The 23,347-nt window shown below is 45.1% G+C and overlaps 1 protein-coding gene across 1 annotated transcript in view; it reads right to left on the bottom strand.

Moving 5' to 3' along the window:
• The window catches only part of DCUN1D1 (defective in cullin neddylation 1 domain containing 1), a 39,846-nt gene extending 17,183 nt beyond the window's left edge, over positions 1 to 22,663 (bottom strand). Inside the window, exons 1-2 of the mRNA XM_077826621.1 lie at positions 22,470 to 22,663; positions 6,905 to 7,121 (exon numbers count right to left, since the gene is read on the bottom strand). Coding sequence (XP_077682747.1) covers positions 6,905 to 7,121; positions 22,470 to 22,472 — 220 coding nt within the window. The 5' untranslated portion in view covers positions 22,473 to 22,663. The remainder of the gene's footprint in view (positions 1 to 6,904; positions 7,122 to 22,469) is intronic.
• Positions 22,664 to 23,347: the final 684 nt, after the last annotated feature.

Below are 23,347 nucleotides of genomic sequence, written 5' to 3'. Positions count from 1 at the left end.
TTTAAACAAATAAAAACTGAAAATGTGGAACACTAAGCATAGGCAAGAGCAGTGCAAGTGCCCTGTGGACGTGCGCGCTCACCTCTAGGGTGCCCACCTATTGCCCAGACACAGAGTTGCAGGGGACTTTGTCTCTTTCCCTCCCTCTGTTGGCTACTTTTCAGCTGCATTGATCACTCCCAACTCCTCCTTGGGGTATTTTGTGGCTTGACCCTCTGACCAAGCCAGGTTAAAGTCTAGACGTCTTCTGGAGTAGCAAGAATAAATCCAAATAAAGATTCAAATAAGTCTTCAAATTAACAGCCCCTCCACCCCCTTCAGGGTTCCTTACAGGTCCCTTGTTGTATCTGTCCTGTTAAGCCCTACTCCAGGGTATCTCTCCATCAGAGAGATCTGCCTTCTCTGGAGTCTCTCCAAAAAAAAAAAAAATGAGCTCCCTCAGTGTACTTGTATGGCTTAACTCTGCCTCCACTATCCAGGAGGCAATTAGTTACTCCCAAGATTCAAAGCATAACTAGTTGGATGCCTTCCCTTGCCTGGCTGGTGATGGGACTTAACCCCTATCACCTACCCACTCCCCGCCCCGAGGCAGTACCTGTCCAGGTATTCTGTCCGTGTTACTGTATTTGGCCTTGCAATCATTCCAGCTCTTCTTCCAAGTCATGCATCCAGATGAACAAAGTGTTTTGGTCATCTAGCACATCTTGATAACACTCCTTCCAGTATTCTTTATCTTGCACATGTATTTGCAAGGCTTCTTCAGCAGTGGCTAATCTACCTTGGAATTACTGGAACTGTATTCTTTCCATGCTGCTCCGGCATCCTGTATTGCCTGTGATGTGGCAGATCAGAGTCCATGACCAGGGCAGCTTCTCCCGTCTCCTCACTCAGAACATCCGATTCCCACAAATTTGCCCAATTTGATCTCTCCCTTGCATGGTCTTGCTCTTGACTCCCAGAGATTGAGGCCCCACTGTCACATGCTTCCATGATATACAGTACAGCTAGTTCTTTTCATATGCCAGTCTTGTCCAAACCAGTTCTCGCTCTTGTTTTACAGCCTTCTCTATTATTCTCTGTCATGATGCTTCCAGTTTGCCTCATAACTGTGTTGCCAGGGCTTGTAATTGACTTGATGTCTCCTCTCAGAGTCTTGATTTCTCCTCTCAGCTCCCCACAGCCCATCGACTCCTCACCCTTGCCGCTGGGCCGTGCAGCCCAATACCCTACATCTAGGTGACGGTCATATTACAGTCAACAGATCCAAGCAGTATTCTTTCGCGTAATAGGGCTGGGAGATTAAGCCAGTCTCTACCCTCAATTATGGACCAGGAGAGGTGGAAGGTTGGACATATGACCAGGGAAGAGTATAAAAATATTGCTCGGGCATGTAGGAATGAAATTAGGAGGGCCAAATCGCACCTGGAGCTGCAGCTAGCGAGAGATGTTAAGAGTAACGAGAAGGGTTTCTTCAGGTATGTTGGCAACAAGAAGAAAGCCAAGGAAAGTGTGGGCCCCTTAATGAATGAGGGAGGCAACCTAGTGACAGAGGATGTGGAAAAAGCTAATGTACTCAAAGCTTTTTTTGCCTCTGTCTTCACGAACAAGGTCAGCTCCCAGACTGCTGTGCTGGGCATCACAACATGGGGAACAGATGGCCAGCCCTCTGTGGAGAAAGAGGTGGTTAGGGACTATTTAGAAAAGCTGGACGTGCACAAGTCCGTGGAGCTGGACGAGTTGCATCCGAGAGTGCTAAAGGAACTGGCGGCTGTGATTGCAGAGCCATTGGCCATTATCTTTGAAAACTCGTGGCGAACGGGGGAAGTCCCAGATGACTGGAAGAAGGTTAATGTAGTGCCAATCTTTAAAAAAGGGAAGAAGGAGGATCCTGGGAACTACAGGCCAGTGAGCCTCACTTCAGTCCCCGGAAAAATCATGGAGCAGGTCCTCAAAGAATCAATCCTGAAGCACTTACATGAGAGGAAAGTGATCAGGAACACTCAGCATGGATTCACCAAGGGAAGGTCATGCCTGACTAATCTAATCGCCTTCTGTGATGAGATTACTGGTTCTGTGGATGAAGGGAAAGCAGTGGATGTATTGTATCTTGACTTTAGCAAAGCTTTTGACACTGTCTCCCACGGTATTCTTGTCAGCAAGTTAAAGAAGTATCGGCTGGATGAATGCACCATAAAGTAGGTAGAAAGTTGGCTAGATTTTCGGGTTCAACGGGTAGTGATCAATGGCTCCATGTCTAGTTGGCAGCCGGTGTCAAGTGGAGTGCCCCAGGGGTCGGTCCTGGGGCCGATTTTGTTCAATATCTTCATAAATGATCTGGAGGATGGTGTGGATTGCACTCTCAGCAAATTTGCGGATGATACTAAACTGGGAGGAGTGGTAGATACGCTGGAGGGCAGAGATACAGAGGGACCTAGACAAATTGGAGGATTGGGCCAAAAGAAATCTGATGAGGTTCAATAAGGATAAGTGCAGGGTCCTGCACTTAGGACGGAAGAACCCAATGCACAGCTACAGACTAGGGACCGAATGGCTAGGCAGCAGTTCTGCGGAAAAGGACCTGGGGTGACAGTGGACGAGAAGCTGGATATGAATCAGCAGTGTGCCCTTGTTGCCAAGAAGGTCAATGGCATTTTGGGATGTATAAGTAGGGGCATAGCGAGCAGATCAAGGGACGTGATCGTCCCCCTCTATTCGACATTGGTGAGGCCTCATCTGGAGTACTGTGTCCAGTTTTGGGCCCCACACTACAAGAAGGATGTGGATAAATTGGAGAGAGTCCAGCGAAGGGCAACAAAAATGATTAGGGGTCTGGAACACCTGACTTATGAGGAGAGGCTGAGGGAACTGGGATTGTTTAGTCTGCGGAAGAGAAGAATGAGGGGGGATTTGATAGCTGCTTTCAACTACCTGAGAGGTGGTTCCAGAGAGGATGGTTCTAGACTATTCTCAGTGGTGGAAGAGGACAGGACAAGGAGTAATGGTCTCAAGTTGCAGTGGCGGAGGTTTAGGTTGGATATTAGGAAAAACTTTTTCACTAGGAGGGTGGTGAAACGCTGGAATGTGTTACCTAGGGAGGTGGTGGAATCTCCTTCCTTAGAGGTTTTTAAGGTCAGGCATGACAAAGCCCTGGCTGGGATGATTTAATTGGGGATGGGTCCTGCTTTTGAGCAGGGGGTTGGACTAGATGACCTCCTGAGGTCCCTTCCAACCCTGATATTCTATGATTCTATGATCTTACAATGCTGACACTCAGCTTACTCCTCCAACCTTGTAGTTCTGTCTATCGTCAGGTAGACCCATGTCTTCCAGGTACACATGAAACTTTCACTGACAAACGCCCATCTATTCTCACTATGAGGAGACTATTCTTCTCTGTCTGCACCCAGACTCAATCAGTCCTCATTTCCTGTCCAGCCACTTCAGCAGTTACCTGGGAGGCTGAAGTGTGCCCCCTACTGAGGGAACATCTCAAGCCGCCTTCCGTATATCAGCCAGTTGGCCACACCAGAAACACAAAACTGGATTCTTCTGAGTGCTGCTACCTCCTCCAGTTTCTTAAGTACAGAATTGTCTACGAATTTCTCTCTCCATGCATCTCCCATGCCATCCTAGAGTCAGGGTTCTCTCACATGGCTTCCATCAGAACAGTCCCTTTGACATATGCCTTTTTTCAGATGGTTCAGCATTATCACCTACCACATAGGTCTCTGGACTCACCATGGCCTCATTAGCAGAAGTTGGCCGAAACTTTTGGAGTCAACTATGGGCCCCCGCAGACAAGATCCTTAGGAACTCTTCTACAAGTACAGGGTCCATCACTTTGTCTAATGAGTTTGTATCAGGATGCAACTAATGTGTTGCGTAAATATGCTGCCACTCTAGGGTGCACCCTCAGGGGAGAGGCTCTGTCCTAAACATGTTGTGGTACACTTCTGGGCCCAGACCCAGTTTATCCAGAATATCTTTTACTATTTTGTATGACTGTACCTGCTGTCAAACAAAGCTTAGTAGGCCGCCTGAGCTTCTCCTGAGAAGAATGGGGCTACCAAAGAGGGACTATCTGCTGCGGTCGCTACCCTCTCAAATGTGTGCAAAAATCCCTCCAGGTCAACATCTGGGCCCAACTTTGCCAGGCCTAGTACCAGTCTGGCAGAATTCTCTTCTCCCCAAACCATTCATGTCCCGGGGTCTGCTTTTCTAGGCATTGCAGGAAATGTTCTTGCTGAGCCTGACCAGCCTCTTGCTGTTGTTGCTGCCCTTATAGTAGGTACAACAAAAGAGCATGCATCTGCTCCTATTGGGTCGCCAGCATGCGGACTATATACTCCATTGTCCCGAAAAAGAAAAAGACTCTTCGTCTGTTCCTCTACACTTTGCCTTAAAAGGAAGTTGGTATCTCCTGCTTTTTTCAGATAGTGGGGTTCCAAATCCTTCTTCTGGAATCTCATGTAAACATGTGTCCTCACCTCTAGAGCACCCCCTCGTGTCCGGACATGGCATTGCAGGGAACTTTAGCTCTTGTACCCCCTCTCTGCTGGCTACTTGCTTGTCCATGATGAGCACTTCTGACACCCCCTTAGGGTATTCTGTGGCTTGAGTCTCTGGCTAAGTCAGGTAAAAATCTAGACCCCTTCTGGGGTAGTATAAAAAAGTCCGAATAAAGATTCAAACAAGACCTCAAATTAATAACCCTTCCACACCCTCAGGCTTCACTATAGTTTCCTGGTTGTATCCAGCCTGTTAAGCCCTAGTCCAAGACTTCTGTCAGAGATACTTGTCTCCTGTGTTCCCTGTAACCTCTGCGCTTGGGCGGCCACCCAGGAGAGATTTAAATGCTGCCCAGCTGATTAGCAGAGCGCACACAGCCGGCAGCATGTATTCAGGTGCTCCTCTTCCCATGCTGCTGTCCTGCAGCTGCTCCTGGGACCCTCCTGCTGGCTGTGCAAAGCGGGGAGTGGCTGTGGGTGCTGATGTCAGGTGTCCTCCCCCCAAACCTCTGTATCCCATCTCCGCAGAGTGGGGGCTGGGACACGGCCTGGTTCAGGACTCAGAGCTGCTGTGGTGAACGGTGAGTGACTGAGTGCCTTTCTTAAAGAGACAGTGCTGAGATGTCTCCAGCAGTGAGCTCACACAGTATGCGTGCATGTGTCTCTCTCTCACACACACACACACACACACACACACCCTCCTCCCCCCACTCCTGCCCCATGCCCATGCATCCCATCTCTGCAGAGCAGGGGAGGGAAGACAACAGGGCTCAGGACAGAGCAGGAGAGCCTTCAGCGAGTGTCTTAAAAAGACAGCACACAGCATCTCTCAGAAACTTCCCCAGCAGCCAGCACACACACACACACAGAGTCTATATCTCACTCACCTCCCAACACACACATATTATTGTTGTTGTTACTTCTTGGTACTTCTGGCAGTGCACATACATTCTCTGTAATTTTATTCTTTCAAAGTGTGTTATTTTAGTGTTTTGACTGGTCTATGCACAATTTTTATTTCTCTTACACTTAGATTTAATTCTTTGGCTAGTGAGTTCTAAAATGCTTAACCTGTCCTGGCTGGAGTAATTATCCCTATGGTAACTTTTAAAAAATATATATATTATATCTAGGTTTTTTGTTTCTACTGGTGGCGCACATCTGCACATACTTCAGTGCACATAAAAAAATTCATTCTGCACTTGGATGAAAAAAATTAGAGGGAACATTGCCTGTCTCCTCTTCAGTCTCTCCACAACTGAGCTCCCTCAGTCTACTAATACAACTTAGCTCAACCTCCTCTATCCGGGAGGCAATTAGTCACCCTCCAGGTTAATGTAGACAGGCTCTAACTCTAGGAAAATGAAGGTAGTTAACTCCTCAATGCATGCTCAAGTTCTTGACTAAGATTGCCAATGTGGGTGCCACTTCCAATGATGGATTTTGAGACAACCAAATTGGTTTCCCCATAAAACTACTAAACTTGACATCAATCAGCTATAATTTTGGCCATTCACCACTTGAGCTGAATTGGATATAGTAACCTCGAAGAAAAAGACTTTGTTGCCTCATTAACAACCCCAAATCATCCAGCCTCATGTCCTCTCTACCCCCACAGTTCATAAGAAGTCAGTAGCTGGACTAGAAGAGAGGTCCTCACATTTCAAAAGGAGGTGTATTACACAATGTTTATGCAAAGAGCACACATCTTAAAACTAATAGAAAATGTAAAGATGACTATGCAAATTATATTTTTTAAACTAAAACATGAAGTTTTTTTTTATTGCAGAATCTAATCTATTGCTGCAAACCCCCTCTGCCTTTGTTCGTTGTTCAGCCAAACATTCAACTGATGACATTTTCAAGTAGACCACAGTGGGTGTTACCATCTCTTTCCTGCCCTCTCTGTAGTGGTCTCATAAAACTACAGGGCTGCTTTTAAAGTGACTCCCCATCCTCACTCCACCTTTTTGATTGAGTGACCAATCTATATGCGATTTTATTTGGTCAAGGATTAAGTCTGGAGTAATATGTTACCCACAAAAGAACCAATCAATCTAAAGAAGCCTGGATATCAAGGGGTCACATGAGTAACACTACATGAAGTTCCAAGTTTAAGCCCCAATCTTGCAAAGACTTACACACATGCTTAAGTCAATAGTTCATGAAGTTAAGTATGTGTGTGTTTGCAGTACTGGGGCTTTACATAAATGGTATCTCTGCTTTTCTAGACTGGGCTTGTATTATTAGTTACACAAAAGTTAGTGTGTACAGATCAGTTTAAATTTAAGTAGAGTAGCCCAGTTATAAACATACGATGCATGTGGAATCTACAAATTAGCGGCTGCAAATAAAATAATCTATAAAGCATAATTGTTAGAACTCACTGCACTCACCTTTGTATCTGTTATATAGCTGTTCTAACTTCTTTCTGTCCAATGATCCTTTAACGCTCTCTCGTATATAAAGTTCAGGATTTTGGAAAAAATTGTCTGTTGCAACATCTAACTTCCAGTCATTTTGAGATAGACAACTCACTGCAGTCTTTTCACTAGATTGAGTGAAGATCATAAACTGACGAACTTTATCTTTCTGTGACGATTTCAACTTGTTCTAGGAAAGTTAGAAAAAAGACAATACTGAGACGAACACTGGTTACTGGAAAAAAGTACAAGTACCTCCAAATTCCATTAAACCTTCACAATATATTAAACTCTCCCTAACAAAAATTAAAACAGTCAGACTGCAACTTATGCTCTTTATACTTAATACATACCTTGTTTTTCTTACAATCGGTTATATGAAAAGATGCTTTTTTTAAAAAAAATTACACGTGGACATATTTTTTAGGCAAATTATAATATATACAACTGGACAGGTATAAATAGATACTTTCCTATAAAACATTGTGGCTGCTTTCCTACGAGTGCACATCAACAACACTGTGTGCCCGTAATCTTTACTTGAAGAAGTTAGCAGTGTCCTCAGTATTCTCAACCCCTTGTGGCTGCACAATGGAAGGGTACCTCGTACTCCATGTATACCATGTAATGGCAAAACTATCACGTATTCCATGTAATGGCAAAACTATCAACTAAATCATCACACAAACCATCCAGAAAATGTTAAAATTTACAATATCATCTCAATATGCAATAAGCTGTAGTGATGATGGCATAATACGTGCACATGCAGTTCCTATTTAAAAGGCTGATCTTTTAAAACCTATCTTGCCTAGAAGATATCAAGTTCTCTGCTTAAAGCAAGAGCAATTTTGAATGTTATGTGTGCCAAAGAAAGGTAACTGAAATGCATAAAATTTAAAGTCTCCTGTAATTTGGGAAACTCATATTCCTCATGCAAAAAACCCCCCACCAGATGTTGACAGACTAATCTGCAACTTTAATTCAGATAATACTAGCATTTAAAAATAGTGAAAGCTGAAAATTGAAAAATGAAACATCTTCAAACATTTATAGAGTGCTTTTTGTTTTCAAAGACCTTAACAATAACTATATAATCCCCACAACAGTTCCATGAAGTAGGTATTGTCTCTATTTTATAGAAGCAGAAACAGACTCAAAAAAAACTTAAGCAACTTGCCTAAACCAATACAGCGATACAGTTACAAAACTTAAAAAAGACCTGCAGCAGTGAATCTCAGAACCCAGGTCAAAATGGAGCTCATGGGGCTTGGGCTAAGGGGCTAAAAATAGCAGTACAGACATTTGGGCATGGGTTGGAGCCTGAATGTCTACACTTCTATTTTTAGCCATGCAACATAAGCCCTGCCAGCTTAAGTTGACACGGGCTCGGAGACTTGCTGTAGTGGTTTTGTTTTTTGGGTGTTTGGTTTTTTTTTTTACACTGTGTAGACATACCAGGGTCAGTGTGAAAGGTTTAAAAAGGTTTCAGAGTAGCAGCCGTGTTAGTGTGTATCTGCAAAACGAACAGGAGTACTTGTGGCACCTTAGAGACTAGCAAATTTATTAGAGCATAAGCTTTCGTGGGCTACAGCCCACTTCATCGGATGCAAAGAATGGAACATATAGTAAAATGATATATACAGACAGACACACACACACACAAACACGTACAGAGAAGGTGGAAGTTGCCATACAAACTGTAAGAGGCTAATTAATTAAGCTGAGCTATTATGAGCAGAAGAAAAAAAACTTTTGTAGTGATAATCAAGATGGCCCATTTAGACAGTTGACAAGAAGGTGTGAGGATACTTAACATAGGGAAATAGATTCAATGTGTGTCTTTTACTGAGAGGCCAAAGAGGTTGAAGTGTTCTCCTGCTAGTTTTTGAATGTTATGGATTCCTGATGTCAGATTTGTGTCCATTTATTCTTTTGCGTAGAGATTGTCCCGTTTGGCTAATGTACATGGCAGAGGGGCATTGCTGGCACAAGATGGCATATATCACATTGGTAGATGTGCAGGTGAACAAGCCCCTGATGGCGTGGCAAATGTGATTAGGTCCTATGATGGTGTCACTTGAATAAACATGTGGACAGAGTTGGCATCGGGCTTTGTTGCAAGGATAGGTTCCTGGGTTAGTGTTTTTGTTGTGTGGTTGCTGGTGAGTATTTGCTTCAGGTTGGGGGGCTGTCTGTAAGCGAAGACTGGTCTGTCTCCCAAGATCTGTGAGAGTGAGGGATCATTTTTCAGGATAGGTTGTACATCTTTGAGGATGCGCTGGAAAGGTTTTAGTTGGGGGCTGAAGTGCAGCTAGTGGCGTTCTGTTATTTTCTTTCTTGGGCCTGTCCTATAGTAGGTAACTTCTGGGTACTCTTCTGGCTCTGTCAATCTGTTTTTTCACTTCAGCAGGTGGGTATTGTAGTTTTAAGAATGCTTGATAGAGATCTTGTAGGTGTTTGTCTGAGGGACTGGAGTAAATGCGGTTGTATCTTAGAGCTTGGCTGTAGACAATGGATCGTGTTGTGCGTCCTGGATGGAAGCTGGAGGCATGTAGGTAAGTATAGAGGTCAGCAGGTTTCCAGTATAGGGTGGTGTTTATGTAACCATCGCTTATTAGCACAGTAGTGTCCAGGAAATGGACCACTTGTGTGGATTGGTCTAGGCTGAGGTTGATGGTGAAATGGAAATTGTTGAAATCACAGTGGAATTCCTCAAAGGCTTCTTTTCCATGGGTCCAGATGATGAAGATGTCATCAGTGTAGTGCAAGTAGAGTAGGGGCATTAGGGGATGAGAGCTAAAGAAGTGTTGTTCTAAGTCAGCCATAAAAGTGTTGGCATACTGTGGGGCCATGTGGGTACCCATAGCAGTGCTGCTGACTTGAACGTATATATTGTCCCCAAATGTGAAATAGTTGTGGGTGAGTACAAAGTCACAAAGGTCAGCCACCACGTTTGCTGTGACCTTATCAGAGATACTGTTCCCAATAGCTTGTAGTCCATCTTTGTGTGGAATGTTGGTGTAGAGGGCTTCTACATCCATAGTGGCTAGGATGGTGTTTTCTGGAAGATCACCGATGGATTGTAGTTTCCTCAGGGAGTCAGTGGTGTCTCGACGATAGCTAGGAGTGCTGGTAGCATAGGGCCTGAGGAGGGAGTCTACATAGCCAGACAATCCTGCTGTCAGGGTACCAATGCTTGAGATGATGTGGTGTCCAGGATTTCCAGGTTTATGGATCTTGGGTAGCAAACAGAATACCCCTGCTTGGGGTTCTAGGCATGTGTCTGCACAGATCTGTTCCTATGCTTTTTCAAGGATTTTCTTGAGCAGATAGTGTAGTTTCTTTTGGTAATCCTCAGTGGGATCAGAGGATAATGGCCTGTAGAATGTGGAGTTAGAGAGCTGCCTAGCAGCCTCTTGTTCATATTCCAACTTATTCATGACTATGACAGCACCTCCTTTGTCAGCTTTAACTTCGGTTTGAACAGAGACTGGGAGTGGCTGGATCATTGCATTTATTTCCCCATATTAAGTATCCTCACACTTTCTTGTCATCTATCTAAATGGGCCATCTTGATCATCACTACAGAAGTTTTTTTCTCCTGCTGATAATAGCTCATCTTAATTAATTAGCCTCTCACAGTTTGTATGGCAACTTCCACCTTCTCTGTATGTGTTTTTTATCTTCTTACTATATGTTTCATTCTATGCATCCGATGAAGTGGGCTGTAGCCCACAAAAGCTTATGCTCTAATAAATTTGTTGGTCTCTAAGGTGCCACAAGTACTCCTGTTCACTTTTTAAAAGTATTTTGAGAACCTGAGTTTCAAGAGACTTCTTTTAAAATGCTCAAGACAGAGGCTACGGAACCCTATAGCCTTTCCTGTATTTAACTAGAGACAGATAGAGTACTTGCTACCCCAATTCAGGTTAGCTAACATGCCTCTACCACAACTTGAAGGGAACATTCTAGTAACATGAAGTCAGTTAAACAAAAGTCTATCTGCTATCATTGTTGAAATAAAAAAAGACAATGAAAAGTGAAACAAATGAATAGACTGAATGTTCTAATAAATTCTATCAGCCTCTGGATAAGGAGAAAAGTACAAACTCAGATCTTTGCAGACCATTCCCTTTGATCAAAAATTTATGTGATGAGCATGATATAAGAACCTAGATAGATGTTTATGCATAACACTGACCATTCTGAAACAAATCTCTTGTGGACTGTTTGACACCCCTATTCTAGACAATTCACCTATTCGCCCCAATTCTTGACACCCCTATTCACCCCAATTCTTGACACCCCTATTCAAGTTTCATGTGGCGCCAAGAACCCTGTTCTTCAGCTTGCAACTTCCTCTGAAATGAAAGGCGATCTAGCCTAGAGGGAGCCACTAAGGAGGAAACTCATGCCTGACCACACAGATGCCTGTGCAAACTGCCACTGCTTGGGAGGAGCAGGAGGGCACAGGTAACACCACAAAGCCTGGCACAGAGAAGTTCTTTTTTAGCCTCGCCTTCCTTTTCTCTATCCATCTCTCTCAGACCTTAGCATTGGGCTCAGGGACATGGCATCTTCTCCACTTCACTCCCTAGTACCTCCTGCCTCCAAAGAACAGGATGAAGAAGAGGATTTCCTAAAAGAGGGTAGGAAAAGAGAGAAATTCCCCCAGAGGAAAGGGGGAAGAATGAAAAAAAGTCTTATTTATGAATTCTAAGTGAACACATTTTCTTTAAACACAGTATTTAACTTCACTAATGAGACACATTATGCAATTGCACAAGACTGCAAAATTTGCTTATCAGTGAATTTTTGCTCCTGCTCCCAACAAAAAATTAGTTTGACACCCCCGGTCTAGTTGGACAGAGTCTCTGACAGTGGCCAATACTATACTGCTTCAGAGAAAGATATAAAAGCTCCATAATACATTTAATTGGGCAATATTCTCTAATTATTCCTCTTCTCTGGCCCCTTGACATGATCAGCCTCACCAATCCTTATATAACAAAGCTGCTAAGATCAATTTGCCCATTCTGACCATGTCACTGCTCTCCCTTTGAATCCCTCCAACCGCTCTCTACTTTCAACCACATCAAATTCAAACTTCTTATCCTCACTAGGTTTTGACTTCCAAATATGGCCACAGTCTTGAAAGGCTTTGAAGGTGAGGACAATAGGAAGGCACACAAATTCTGGCAAGTTAAGCATAAAAGTATAAGAATGCAAACCAAGAAAGAAGTTGAGAAGTAACATGCTAAAGACGCAAAAGCTGACAGTAAGAATTTTTTTTAGTACTTAAGAAGTAGGAAGCTTTCCAAACAAGCAGTGGGGCCATTAGACAACTAAGGAAGCACTCAAGGAAAACAAGGACATTGCAGAGAAGCTAAATGAATTTTTTGCATTGGTCTTCACTGCAGAGGATGTGGGGGAGATATCCACATCAGACCTATTCTTTTAAGGCAACAAATCTGAAGTACACACATGAACAGGTTAGTAGAAGAGGTTTTAGAACAAATTGATAAATTAAACTGTAAAAGTTACCATGATCAGATGGTATTCACACAAGAGTTCTGAAGGAACTCAAATACGAAACTGAAGAACTACTAACTGTATCAGAGAGGTAGCCGTGTTAGTCTGGATCTGTAAAAGCGGCAGAGTCCTGTGGCACCTTATAAACTAATAGACATTGGAGCATGAGCTTTCGTGGGTGAATACATCCAATATGCCACAGGACTCTCTGCCACTTTTACTAACTGTAGTATAACATAACCGATCACTGAAACAAGCCTCTGTACCAGATGACTGGAAAGTAATTCCAATTTTTAAAAAGGGCTCCAAAGGTAACCCTGATAATTACAAGCCAGTGAGCTTAACTTCAGTACTGGGGAAATTGGTAGAAACTACAGTAAAAAGCAGAATCATCAGACACAGATGTACACAATTGTTGGGGGAAGAGTCAACATTGCTTTTGTAAAGGGAAGTCATGCCTCACCGATCTATTAACATTTTTTGAGGGTGCTAAACACATGTGGATAAGGGTAATCCAGTCAAGATAGCATACTTGGATTTTCCAAAAGCCTTTGATAAGGTCCCATACCAAAGACTTTTAAGGAAACTAAATAGTCATGGGATAACAAGGAAGGTCCTCTAATGGATCAGTAACCGGTTAAAATATAGGAAACGAAGGGTAAAAATAAATGGTCAGTTTTCATAATGAAGAGAGCTAAGCAGCAGGGGCCCCAAAGATCTGTACGGGACCTGTGCTGTTCAACATTCATTAATGATCTGGAGAAGGGAGTGAACAGTGAAGTGGCAAAGTTTCCAGGCAATACAAAGTTATTCAAGATAGTTAAATCCAAAGCTGACTGCAAAGAGTTAAAGGGGGATATTATAAAACTGGGTCACCAGGCAACAAAATGGCTGATGAAATTCAACATTGAGAAGTACAAAATAATGCACATTAAGAAAAAATAATCCAAACTACAATGGTAATTAGCCATTACCATTCAAGAAAGATCTTGGAATCATTGTGGATAGCTCTGGAAACTCCAGCTCAATGCGCAGCAGCAGTCAAAAAGGCTGGCAATAATATTTGCAAACTCATGGAAGATAGCAGAGGTCCTGGAAGACTGGAGAAGGGCTAACATAGTGCCCATCTTTGAAAAGGAGGAGCCAGGGAATTACAGACCAGTCAGCCTGACCTCGATATCTGGGAAGCTACTAGAGCAATGTATAAAACATCCAATTTACAAGTACCTGGAGCATGAAAGGGTAATCACAAGCAGCCAGCATGGATTTACTAAGGACAAATCATGCCAAACTAGCTTGATTTCCTTCTTTGACAAAGTATCTGGTTTGGTGGATATGAGGAATGCAGTGGACAGAATATACCTGGACTTCAGCAAGGCTTTTGATACAGTCCCATAGGATATTCTATTAAGTAAGCTGGAGAAATATGGGCTCTGCGGAACTACCATTAAGTGGATATACAATTGGTTAAACAAGTGCAATCAAAAAAGTAACTATTAATGGAATGACAGGTTTCAGAGTAACAGCCGTGTTAGTCTGTATTCGCAAAAAGAAAAGGAGTCCTTGTGGCACCTTAGAGACTAACCAATTTATTTGAGCATAAGCTTTCGTGAGCTACAGCTCACTTCATCGGATGCAGTGATGTGATGAAGTGAGCTGTTGCTCACGAAAGCTTATGCTCAAATAAATTGGTTAGTCTCTAAGGTGCCACAAGGACTCCTTTTCTTTTTATTAATGGAATGATGTCAGATTGGAGGGAGGTCTCGACTGGGGTTCCACAGGGACCTGTTCTGGGTCCAGTGTTATTTAGCATCTTTATTAAAGATCTGGATGTAAGAATAAAGAGCATACTAATCAAATCTGCAGATAGCACAAAGCTAGGGATGTTTGCCAATACTTTGGAGGCTAAAGCTAAAATTCAAAGGGATTTTGATAAATTGGAGAACTGGGCGACAGACAACAAAATGAAATTCAACAAAAACAAATGTAAGGTGCTACACGTAGGGAAGAAAAACTAAATGCAAAAATACAGCATGGGGGATAACTGGCTTGACAGCAGTGATGTTGGGAAGGATCTGTGAGTTGTGGTGCATCACAACCTCAACAAGAGTCAACAATGTGATGCTGTTGGGAAAAAAAAAATCAAATGCAATTTTAGGTTGCATTAACAACACAAATCATGGGAGGTGATAGTACCTCTCTACTCGGCCTCAGCTGGAGTACAGTCTCCAATTTTGAAAGGATGTAGAGAAACTGGAAAGGATCCAGACGCAAGGTGACAAAGATGATCAAAGGGATGGAATGCAAGCCATATGAACAAAGGCTGAAGGAGCTGGGTAAGTTTAGTTTGGAAAAGAGGAGATTAAGGGGGGACATGATAGCAGTCTTCAAATACTTGAAAGGCTGCCATAAAAAAAGATGGAGAAAAGTTGTTCTCTCTTGCCACAAGAGGGCAGGACAAGAGGCAATGAGTACAAACTACAGCATAGCAGATTTAGATTAAATATCAGGAAAAAATTCTTAACAATAGGACAATGAAACAGACTGCCTAGGGAGGCTGTGGAAGCTCCTTCACTGGAAGTTTTCAAAAAGAGGCTGGACAGCCATCTGTCTTGGACAGTTTAAATACGACAAATCCTGCATCTTGCCAGGGAGTTAGACTAGATGTCCCTTGCGGTCTCTTCTAACTCTATGGTTCTAAGATTAGGGCTGCTCATCTTAGAAAAGAGACAATTAAGGGAGATATGACAGAAGCCTATAAAATCAAAAATGCTGTGGAAAAAGTGAATAGAGAAGTGTTATTTAACTTTTCCCACAATACAAAAGGTCACCTGATTAAATTAACAGACAGCAGGTTTAATACAAACAAGAGAAAGTACTTTTTTTACACATAATTCAATTAACCTGTGGAATTCATTGCCATGGTATGCTGTGATGGCAAAAAGTATAACTAAGTTGGAAAAACTAGATAAGTTCATGTAGGATAGGTCCATCAATGGCTATTAGCCAAGATGGTCAGGGATGTAACCTCATGCTCAGGGTGACCCTAAATCTCTGACTTCCAGAAGCCAAGAGGGGAAGACAGGGGTGGATCTATCCAAAACTGTCCTGTGCTGTACGTGTCCCCCAAAGCTCTGGTACTGGCCACTGTCAGAGAAAGGATACTGGGCTAGATGGACCATTGGTCTGACCCTGTATGGCAGTTCTTATCTTCATCCTTTATCAACTCATTTCTTGTCATGTGACTCCGCTTCCCTCTCCTTCCTCCCCCACACTGAAACAAAGCACACAGATCATGTCTTCTTGCGTGTTTATATAGCTCTTTGAACGATAGAAACTTAGATCTTAGTTGTTGCTTTGGGGAACTATGGCAATACAAATAATTTTTTAAAAATAGTTCCCACAGCCACCAACTCACCATCACCCTCGTATATCGGACTTAAACATTTGCCAAACACATAATAGCTAGATCACTAAATAAAGATGGGGGCCCTGCTGTCCAAGATTAACATCCATGTGAGAAGTCAACACCCCTCCTTCCATGCTGCTTAGAAACGGAAACATGGACTTCTTTCCAGTACGCTGCCCCTGGAACTTCCCCAGAGGTTGTGTGTAGTCTCCAGCTATTTGGCATCTGATCAATTTGAAGAATCCCCACCCCAAATCCCTCTGGCTTCCAGAAGGTAGAGAGTATTTGTTCGATTACCATCTCCACCAAACCAATATTCTGGCCCATGTGTGATGGGAGTCTCTGCTATTCTACTCTTCCGAGTGTCACATTTTGGATGCCTACCTCTTCTTGTCAGTTTCACAACTACCCATAGGGGTCCCAATAGCAGCAATGAACACTCATAAAACTCCAGCCAGTTGTCAATCTGCAGTTTAGAAAAGCTCATAGCAACCGAGGCACTGGAACTTATTTAGAGGTTACATCTTTAACTATAATATTTGTATACCTTTATTAGGCCTCTTAAATTAGGGTCTAAAAAACTCACATAGATGCGATGCATAGGAATCTTTTCCAAGTAAGGAGCATCAACTTCTGCAGAATCTTGGCTTGCATTTTAGAAAAAGATCAGTTCTTATGTTAAGGATACATAAACTGCCTGTAAACCCTACAGAGTAATCTGCATGCAGGAGAGGCCCTTACACTCATATAGAACTCCAGTCAGTGACTTCACGTCAAACGCTGAATAACCTGAAGGCACTGTATGCAGACATTAGCGTCTGCAGGTATGATCACCTTTCAGCTCTGGGGTCCTGATTTGTGAAGTGTTCGTGTGCACATTAATGGGAGTATTCTTATGGTCATAAGAGCATTTCTTCACTTTTCTTTAGAATCAAAAGCATTCAGGGTTGTGCTACAGCCATCAAAAGAATGCATCAGACACTTGCAAATAACCATAAGTGTTCTTGTTTGTGTTTATTAATATATACAACTGGTAAAACATAAAAAGCAAAATCTGATCAAGGTGTATTTTATTCTTCATATTTGTTGAGAGCATAAAAACTGATCACAGAAGTATTTATTACCACAACAAGCTATGCATTTACTGAGGGATAATTTATGCATCTAATGCCATGGCATATGGGTGCATGGCAAATCAAAAACAAATGCAAAGTCCAAGTTGAAGGGTAGCACTACCAAAAATCAATCCCCACAGCATTTTCTGTATATAGTCATATCTTGCTAGTCAATAATAATAATCATATCCTGATAACCTCCTTCTCTTCTCAGGTGTTTGGGGAAAGGAAGATAAAAGGAAGAGAGCAAGGACACATTTTCTTTTCTTTTTTTTAAATTGTATTTTAAGCTGAAATAAGATCCACTCATTTTCAAGTCAGCAACACAAAAATTAAACATTCAAAAGGTCCAGCAACATAAACCACTCAAAGAAAGGGTGCGAACACCACTAGGGTTATCTTGAAGTTTGCTGACATTCCTTGATTTGTTTTACAAATTTAAGGTTATTTCAATTAATGTGTGTGTGTAATTGAATAATCTTTCATTGTAATTTATACAATTCTTACCTAGCTAACCAAGAGAATGTAATAGCTCTGAGAGTCACTGAGGTAATTCCGATTTAGGGCACGTCTTCACTAGCAACGTTAAAGCACTGCTGCGGCAGTGCTTTAATGGGGCTGTTTAGTCACGGCACAGCACTGGGAGAGAGCTCTCTCAGCGCTGTAAAAAAACCAAACAAACGAAACAACCAACCAACCAGCTGTAGCACTGTCTACAATGCCACATTACAGCACCGAAACTTGCAGCACTCAGGGTGGTGTTTTTTCACACCCCTGAGCGAGAAAGTTGCAGCGCTGTGAAGTGCCAATGTAGACAAGCCCTTAATCTGGCAGGCAGAGTAAGTGCTGAATTCAGGCCTTTTTCACTTCTGCCCTAAAAGCTGGTGCACAACAACATTATAATATTTGCACCCATAATTCTGGTCCAGCCTAGAAGCATCTATACAGCCCCTATATAGCTGCTTCCATAGGACACACTTCCACACCGCAAGAATGTGGTCAGAGAATCAAGGGCTACACACTAAATCACACAATGCTCTGACAGTAGCCCCTATTCCTGAACAATCTTAAGATAGTTCTGGTGAAAAGAAACTACATAAACATGAATCCAATGGACTCTTTGGAAAGCTGGGAAAGGACACAAAGTTGTATATCCTTTGGCCATCTCTTTTTAAAGATGCAGATGAAGTGGCCTGAATTGATCCTAAATGCAGTCGCTCAATCTACAAATGTTACTTTAGGAAAATGAGCTGGTTTTGAATTTGATGTGCAAACAAACTATTTTAAACACAAATATTCACCACATAGGTACCAAATAGCTGTATGAAACAATCATCTTACAACGTTCAGGGTGATATTAAACTATAAAATGATGCCATGAGCTGAAACAAGATAGTACAGAAGATAATGTCAAACACTAAGAATTTCAAGTTGTACAAGAATTTCCGTTTCTTGTTACTGCAAGAAGTTTGTCATAAGCAACTGTATATTTACCATTTTATCACAAGAGAAGTTTTTCTTAGAGAACATGTGCAGATACACAAGACAGTAAACAAAGTAAGTTGCTGAATAAAGATTATAAAATTAGTCTGTAGGCTTCAGTGCTGCAAATACTTAGGCATGTAATTAACTTTAGTATTGTGAACAGCCCATTGATTTAAAAACAAGCGCATGCGTAAGTGTTTGCAGAATCGAAGCCTTTGTACCCAAGTAGTATAACAAGAAATCCTAACCATTTCATAATGAGGATGTGTTTTCACTTTGAAGTTCATGGTGACATAAACAAACCATTGGAACTTAATTGTAGAATCAAACAAGTTGGAAAAGACGTATTTGTAGAGTGCCTAACACAACAAGGCCATGGTCCATGACTGAGGTGCCCAGGTATTACTAGAATACAAATTAATACAATAATAAACCTATTAGATTACCCAGTCCATCTGTGTCAATACAGCATTGTTCCATACAGAATGTTTTCTAGTCTTCTGTTCAGTGTAGTTTCAAAAGACCAAAGTAAATAGGCATCCGCCACTTCCCCCAGGAGACTATCCACAGCATAATACATCTCATTGCCCCTCTCTTGTATTTAAATTGTACGAATGCTTGATTAAATTACAATTTCTAATCATAAAGCCGGGTGTTGATATATGCATACACAGCCAACACATCTGATGTGTGGTTATATGGCATATCCAGGTTGTGTTGTGAGGCATGAGGCCTAAAGCCAAGTGCCTTCAAAGACCTAAGCAGTACAGGTATCTAGTTTAACTGTACTTCCTGAGGCCTTAACAAGATTCTTTTTATAAAATGAAAAGGAGTACCTGTGGCACCTTAGAGACTAACCAATTTATTTGAGCGTAAGCTTTCGTGAGCTACAGCTCACTTCATCGGACGTTACCTCAGCAGTGTTGTGCAACAATTAGCTAGTGCAGTGGCTTTCAACTGAGTGGCTGACGATGTCTGAAGGATCAGCAAAAGATTGTCATTACCACAAAACAGTAGTTTTCAACCTGTTGTCCGCAGACCCCTAGGGGTTCGTAGACTATGTCTAAGTTTTCAAAGGAGTCTGCACTTCCATTTTAAAAATTTTAAGGGTCCACAAATGAAAGTGGTTGAAAACCATTGACCAAGTGAGTTCCAAAAAGCATGTTGTTATACTAAGACTCGTGAACAACCTCACCACCCTTCAACAGTAAGATCTCTCTTAAAAAACCTGTTTCACACAAAAAGAAACTTCATCCAACTGCTCAGTATAAGGTTTCAATTTTTATTAAGGATTTCTAATGACAACAAAAAAGTGAAGTGCAAGAGGTCTAAATGCCACACCAACAATCTATGTCCTGGAATACCACAGGGTTTTACGCAAGTCTATGTCGGTGTGATTTTTTTTTTTTAAATGATAGTTATGCCAGTACAACCCCTAGTGTGGATGCAGTTATAGCACTGTAAAGGTGCCTTATACCTTTATAGCTTATTCCCCTTCCCACATATTTATAACAATAAATCTACGTCCTTACTAGGAGCAGTGTACCACTTTAACTATGCCAATATTGTTAAAGTGGTACAACTTTTGTGTGCAGATGAGGCCTTAGAAAAAAGTATGACACTAAAACATGTTCACTTGGGTACACAAAAATATGTGTGAGAGACAGTCAATATCAAGATACTCTCATATTTAAAAAAATAATAATAATTAAAACAGCACACTGTATACCAGAAATCATTAGCTATTACCAAATAAATCAGATTAAAAAGTGTGAATGGATAGAACGTCCTTCGTGATGCTGATGTGAAAGGGATCAATCCCCAATCTATGAAGTAAATGCCCACAAATTCTCCAGGAAGGCTCCAGTTTGATGAACCTCAAAAACCTCCATATCATCAGTGAAGTTGCTTTGCTACAATGGGCATTGAGCCCCAGGAAAGCATCCCCATTAGCTCCTCATGTATGCTGGGATCTGAATCCACCCAATCCAACAAGGACACAAAAAACTGAACCTCCCTAAAATGCCCATGAAGCTAGTAACCCCTGACCCTCTATACAAAGGGACCTGAATCCACCCCAAAAAGTACAGGGATTCCCCCCCACCCCACCCCACCCCCACCCCGGACTCCTTCCTAAGGAGCGGCCTGGAATACTCCCTACCAAACCCTCCCTGAGATGCTGGGTCCCAAAGTCCCCCCAGGAACTCACAGACCCCCTCCCCTAGCCCTGAGGTGCAGTTCCTGCTCCCTCCCCACAGAGCCCTAGTTACCGCTTCCCCGCAGCACTGAAGTGAAGGGTCCTGAGCCACCCTCCCCACAAAGGAGCCAGTGAGCCCAACAGCACCCTCCCCTGCATATGCCATTCCAGGGGACCAGTGTGCCCCCCCCCCACACACACCCCAGCTCCTGAGCTGAAGGGGGTCTGAGCCCCCCCCCCCACACACACCCCAGCTCCTGAGCTGAAGGGGGTCTGAGCCCCCCCCCCACACACACCCCAGCTCCTGAGCTGAAGGGGGTCTGAGCCCCCCCCCACACACACCCCAGCTCCTGAGCTGAAGGGGGTCTGAGCCCCCCCCCCACACACACACCCCAGCTCCTGAGCTGAAGGGGGTCTGAGCCCCCCCCCCACACACACACCCCAGCTCCTGAGCTGAAGGGGGTCTGAGCCCCCCCCCCACACACACACCCCAGCTCCTGAGCTGAAGGGGGTCTGAGCCCCCCCCCCACACACACACCCCAGCTCCTGAGCTGAAGGGGGTCTGAGCCCCCCCCCCCACACACACACCCCAGCTCCTGAGCTGAAGGGGGTCTGAGCCCCCCCCCCCCACACACACCCCAGCTCCTGAGCTGAAGGGGGTCTGAGCCCCCCCCCCACACACACCCCAGCTCCTGAGCTGAAGGGGGTCTGAGCCCCCCCCCCCCACACACACCCCAGCTCCTGAGCTGAAGGGGGTCTGAGCCCCCCCCCCACACACACACCCCAGCTCCTGAGCTGAAGGGGGTCTGAGCCCCCCCCCCCACACACACACCCCAGCTCCTGAGCTGAAGGGGGTCTGAGCCCCCCCCCCCCCACACACCCCAGCTCCTGAGCTGAAGGGGGTCTGAGCCCCCCCCCCCCCACACACCCCAGCTCCTGAGCTGAAGGGGGTCTGAGCCCCCCCCCCCCCACACACCCCAGCTCCTGAGCTGAAGGGGGTCTGAGCCCCCCTCCGCACACACACACACACCAGCTCCTGAGCTGAAGGGGGTCTGAGCCCCCCCCCGCACACACACACACACCAGCTCCTGAGCTGAAGGGGGTCTGAGCCCCCCCCCCGCACACACACACACACCAGCTCCTGAGCTGAAGGGGGTCTGAGCCCCCCCCCCGCACACACACACACACCAGCTCCTGAGCTGAAGGGGGTCTGAGCCCCCCCCCCCCACACACACACACACACCAGCTCCTGAGCTGAAGGGGGTCTGAGCCCCCCCCCCACACACACACACACACCAGCTCCTGAGCTGAAGGGGGTCTGAGCCCCCCCCCCCCCACACACACACACACCAGCTCCTGAGCTGAAGGGGGTCTGAGCCCCCCCCCGCACACACACACACACCAGCTCCTGAGCTGAAGGGGGTCTGAGCCCCCCCCCCGCACACACACACACACCAGCTCCTGAGCTGAAGGGGGTCTGAGCCCCCCCCCCCACACCAGCTCCTGAGCTGAAGGGGGTCTGAGCCCCCCCAGCTCCTGAGCTGAAGGGGGTCTGAGCGCCCCCGCCCCACCTCCCGCCTGAGCCGAGCCGAGGCCCCGCAGCGACCCCCAGCCTTCCTTGCTCTGTCCGGCCGGGCTGGAGGCTCCGCCTGTGCGGCGCTGCCCCCTGGTACTTTCTCCCCCCCTCCCCGGCGCCACCACGACTAGGCCCCGGCTCCCGCATAGCGGCGCTGCGCGGCGGCGGGTGCCCGGGGGCCGGCGCGCGGCCCGACCCAGGAGGCTGCCCCCGGCGCTCACCATGTTGGGGGCTGTGCAGGCCTCTCCCCTCCCGGCTCAGGCGGAGACTGAGGGCGGCGACGGCGGCTGCTTCCTCCGGAGGCGGCAGCGGCTCCTCCAGCTCCGAGTCCGGCTCCTCACGGGCCCTTCCGCCGCCTCCCGCTCATGCGCAGTGCGGCGGCCCGGCACCGGGTCCCCGACTCCCTGAGGCGCCCCCCGCTGCGTCTGCCCCGGGCGCTCCCCGCCCCTCAGGGGGACACCCCGGCTCCCAGCGTTGGGCACCGGCTGGCTGTTGGGGAGGGGCCCCCTGTCCCCTAGCAACCATTGGGCTGTAGGGGACTAGGAAGGGGGCGCCCCTGCCTCCCATCGAGATTATTGGGGTGCACAGGGTCGCCCCCAGTGCCACAGTTTCCATGGGGTGGGGAGGGAATAAGAGGGACACCTGCTGAACCCCCCCTGGTGGTTATTGGAGTGCAGGGCGAAAAGGGGAGCCTCCCCCAGTCCTCCTAACTCAGTTCTCAACCTTTCCAGACTGCTGGACCCCAGCGTGGAGTCTGATTTGTCTTGCGTACCCCCACCTCATTGAAACAACGTCTTCCTTCCCAAATCAGACATGACAACCCCACAGTGGTCCGGCGCACTCTTACTGAAACGTTGCTTCCTTTCTCCTTTGTACCAGACCATTCTAAAATAAAGTAGATCGGAATATAAATACTGTACTTACATTTCAGTGTGACGCAATGTTTTTCACTTGTGAGCCTTTTCTGAAGCCTGAGCCCCGGGGCGGCGGGGCTGAAGCATGTAACCTAGATTCTTGGGGTCCCCGGTGGCATGGGGTTCCAGGCAATTGCCCTGCTTGCCTCCCCCCTAATGCTGGCCCTGCACTTGTGACCCCCCCC

This window comes from Eretmochelys imbricata, chromosome 9 (genome assembly GCF_965152235.1).
Source record: "Eretmochelys imbricata isolate rEreImb1 chromosome 9, rEreImb1.hap1, whole genome shotgun sequence".
In the NCBI taxonomy this organism is placed as follows: Eukaryota; Metazoa; Chordata; order Testudines; family Cheloniidae; genus Eretmochelys; species Eretmochelys imbricata.
The sequence above is the reverse complement of the archived record's forward strand: the minus strand, read 5'-3'. Positions and strand labels throughout refer to the sequence as shown.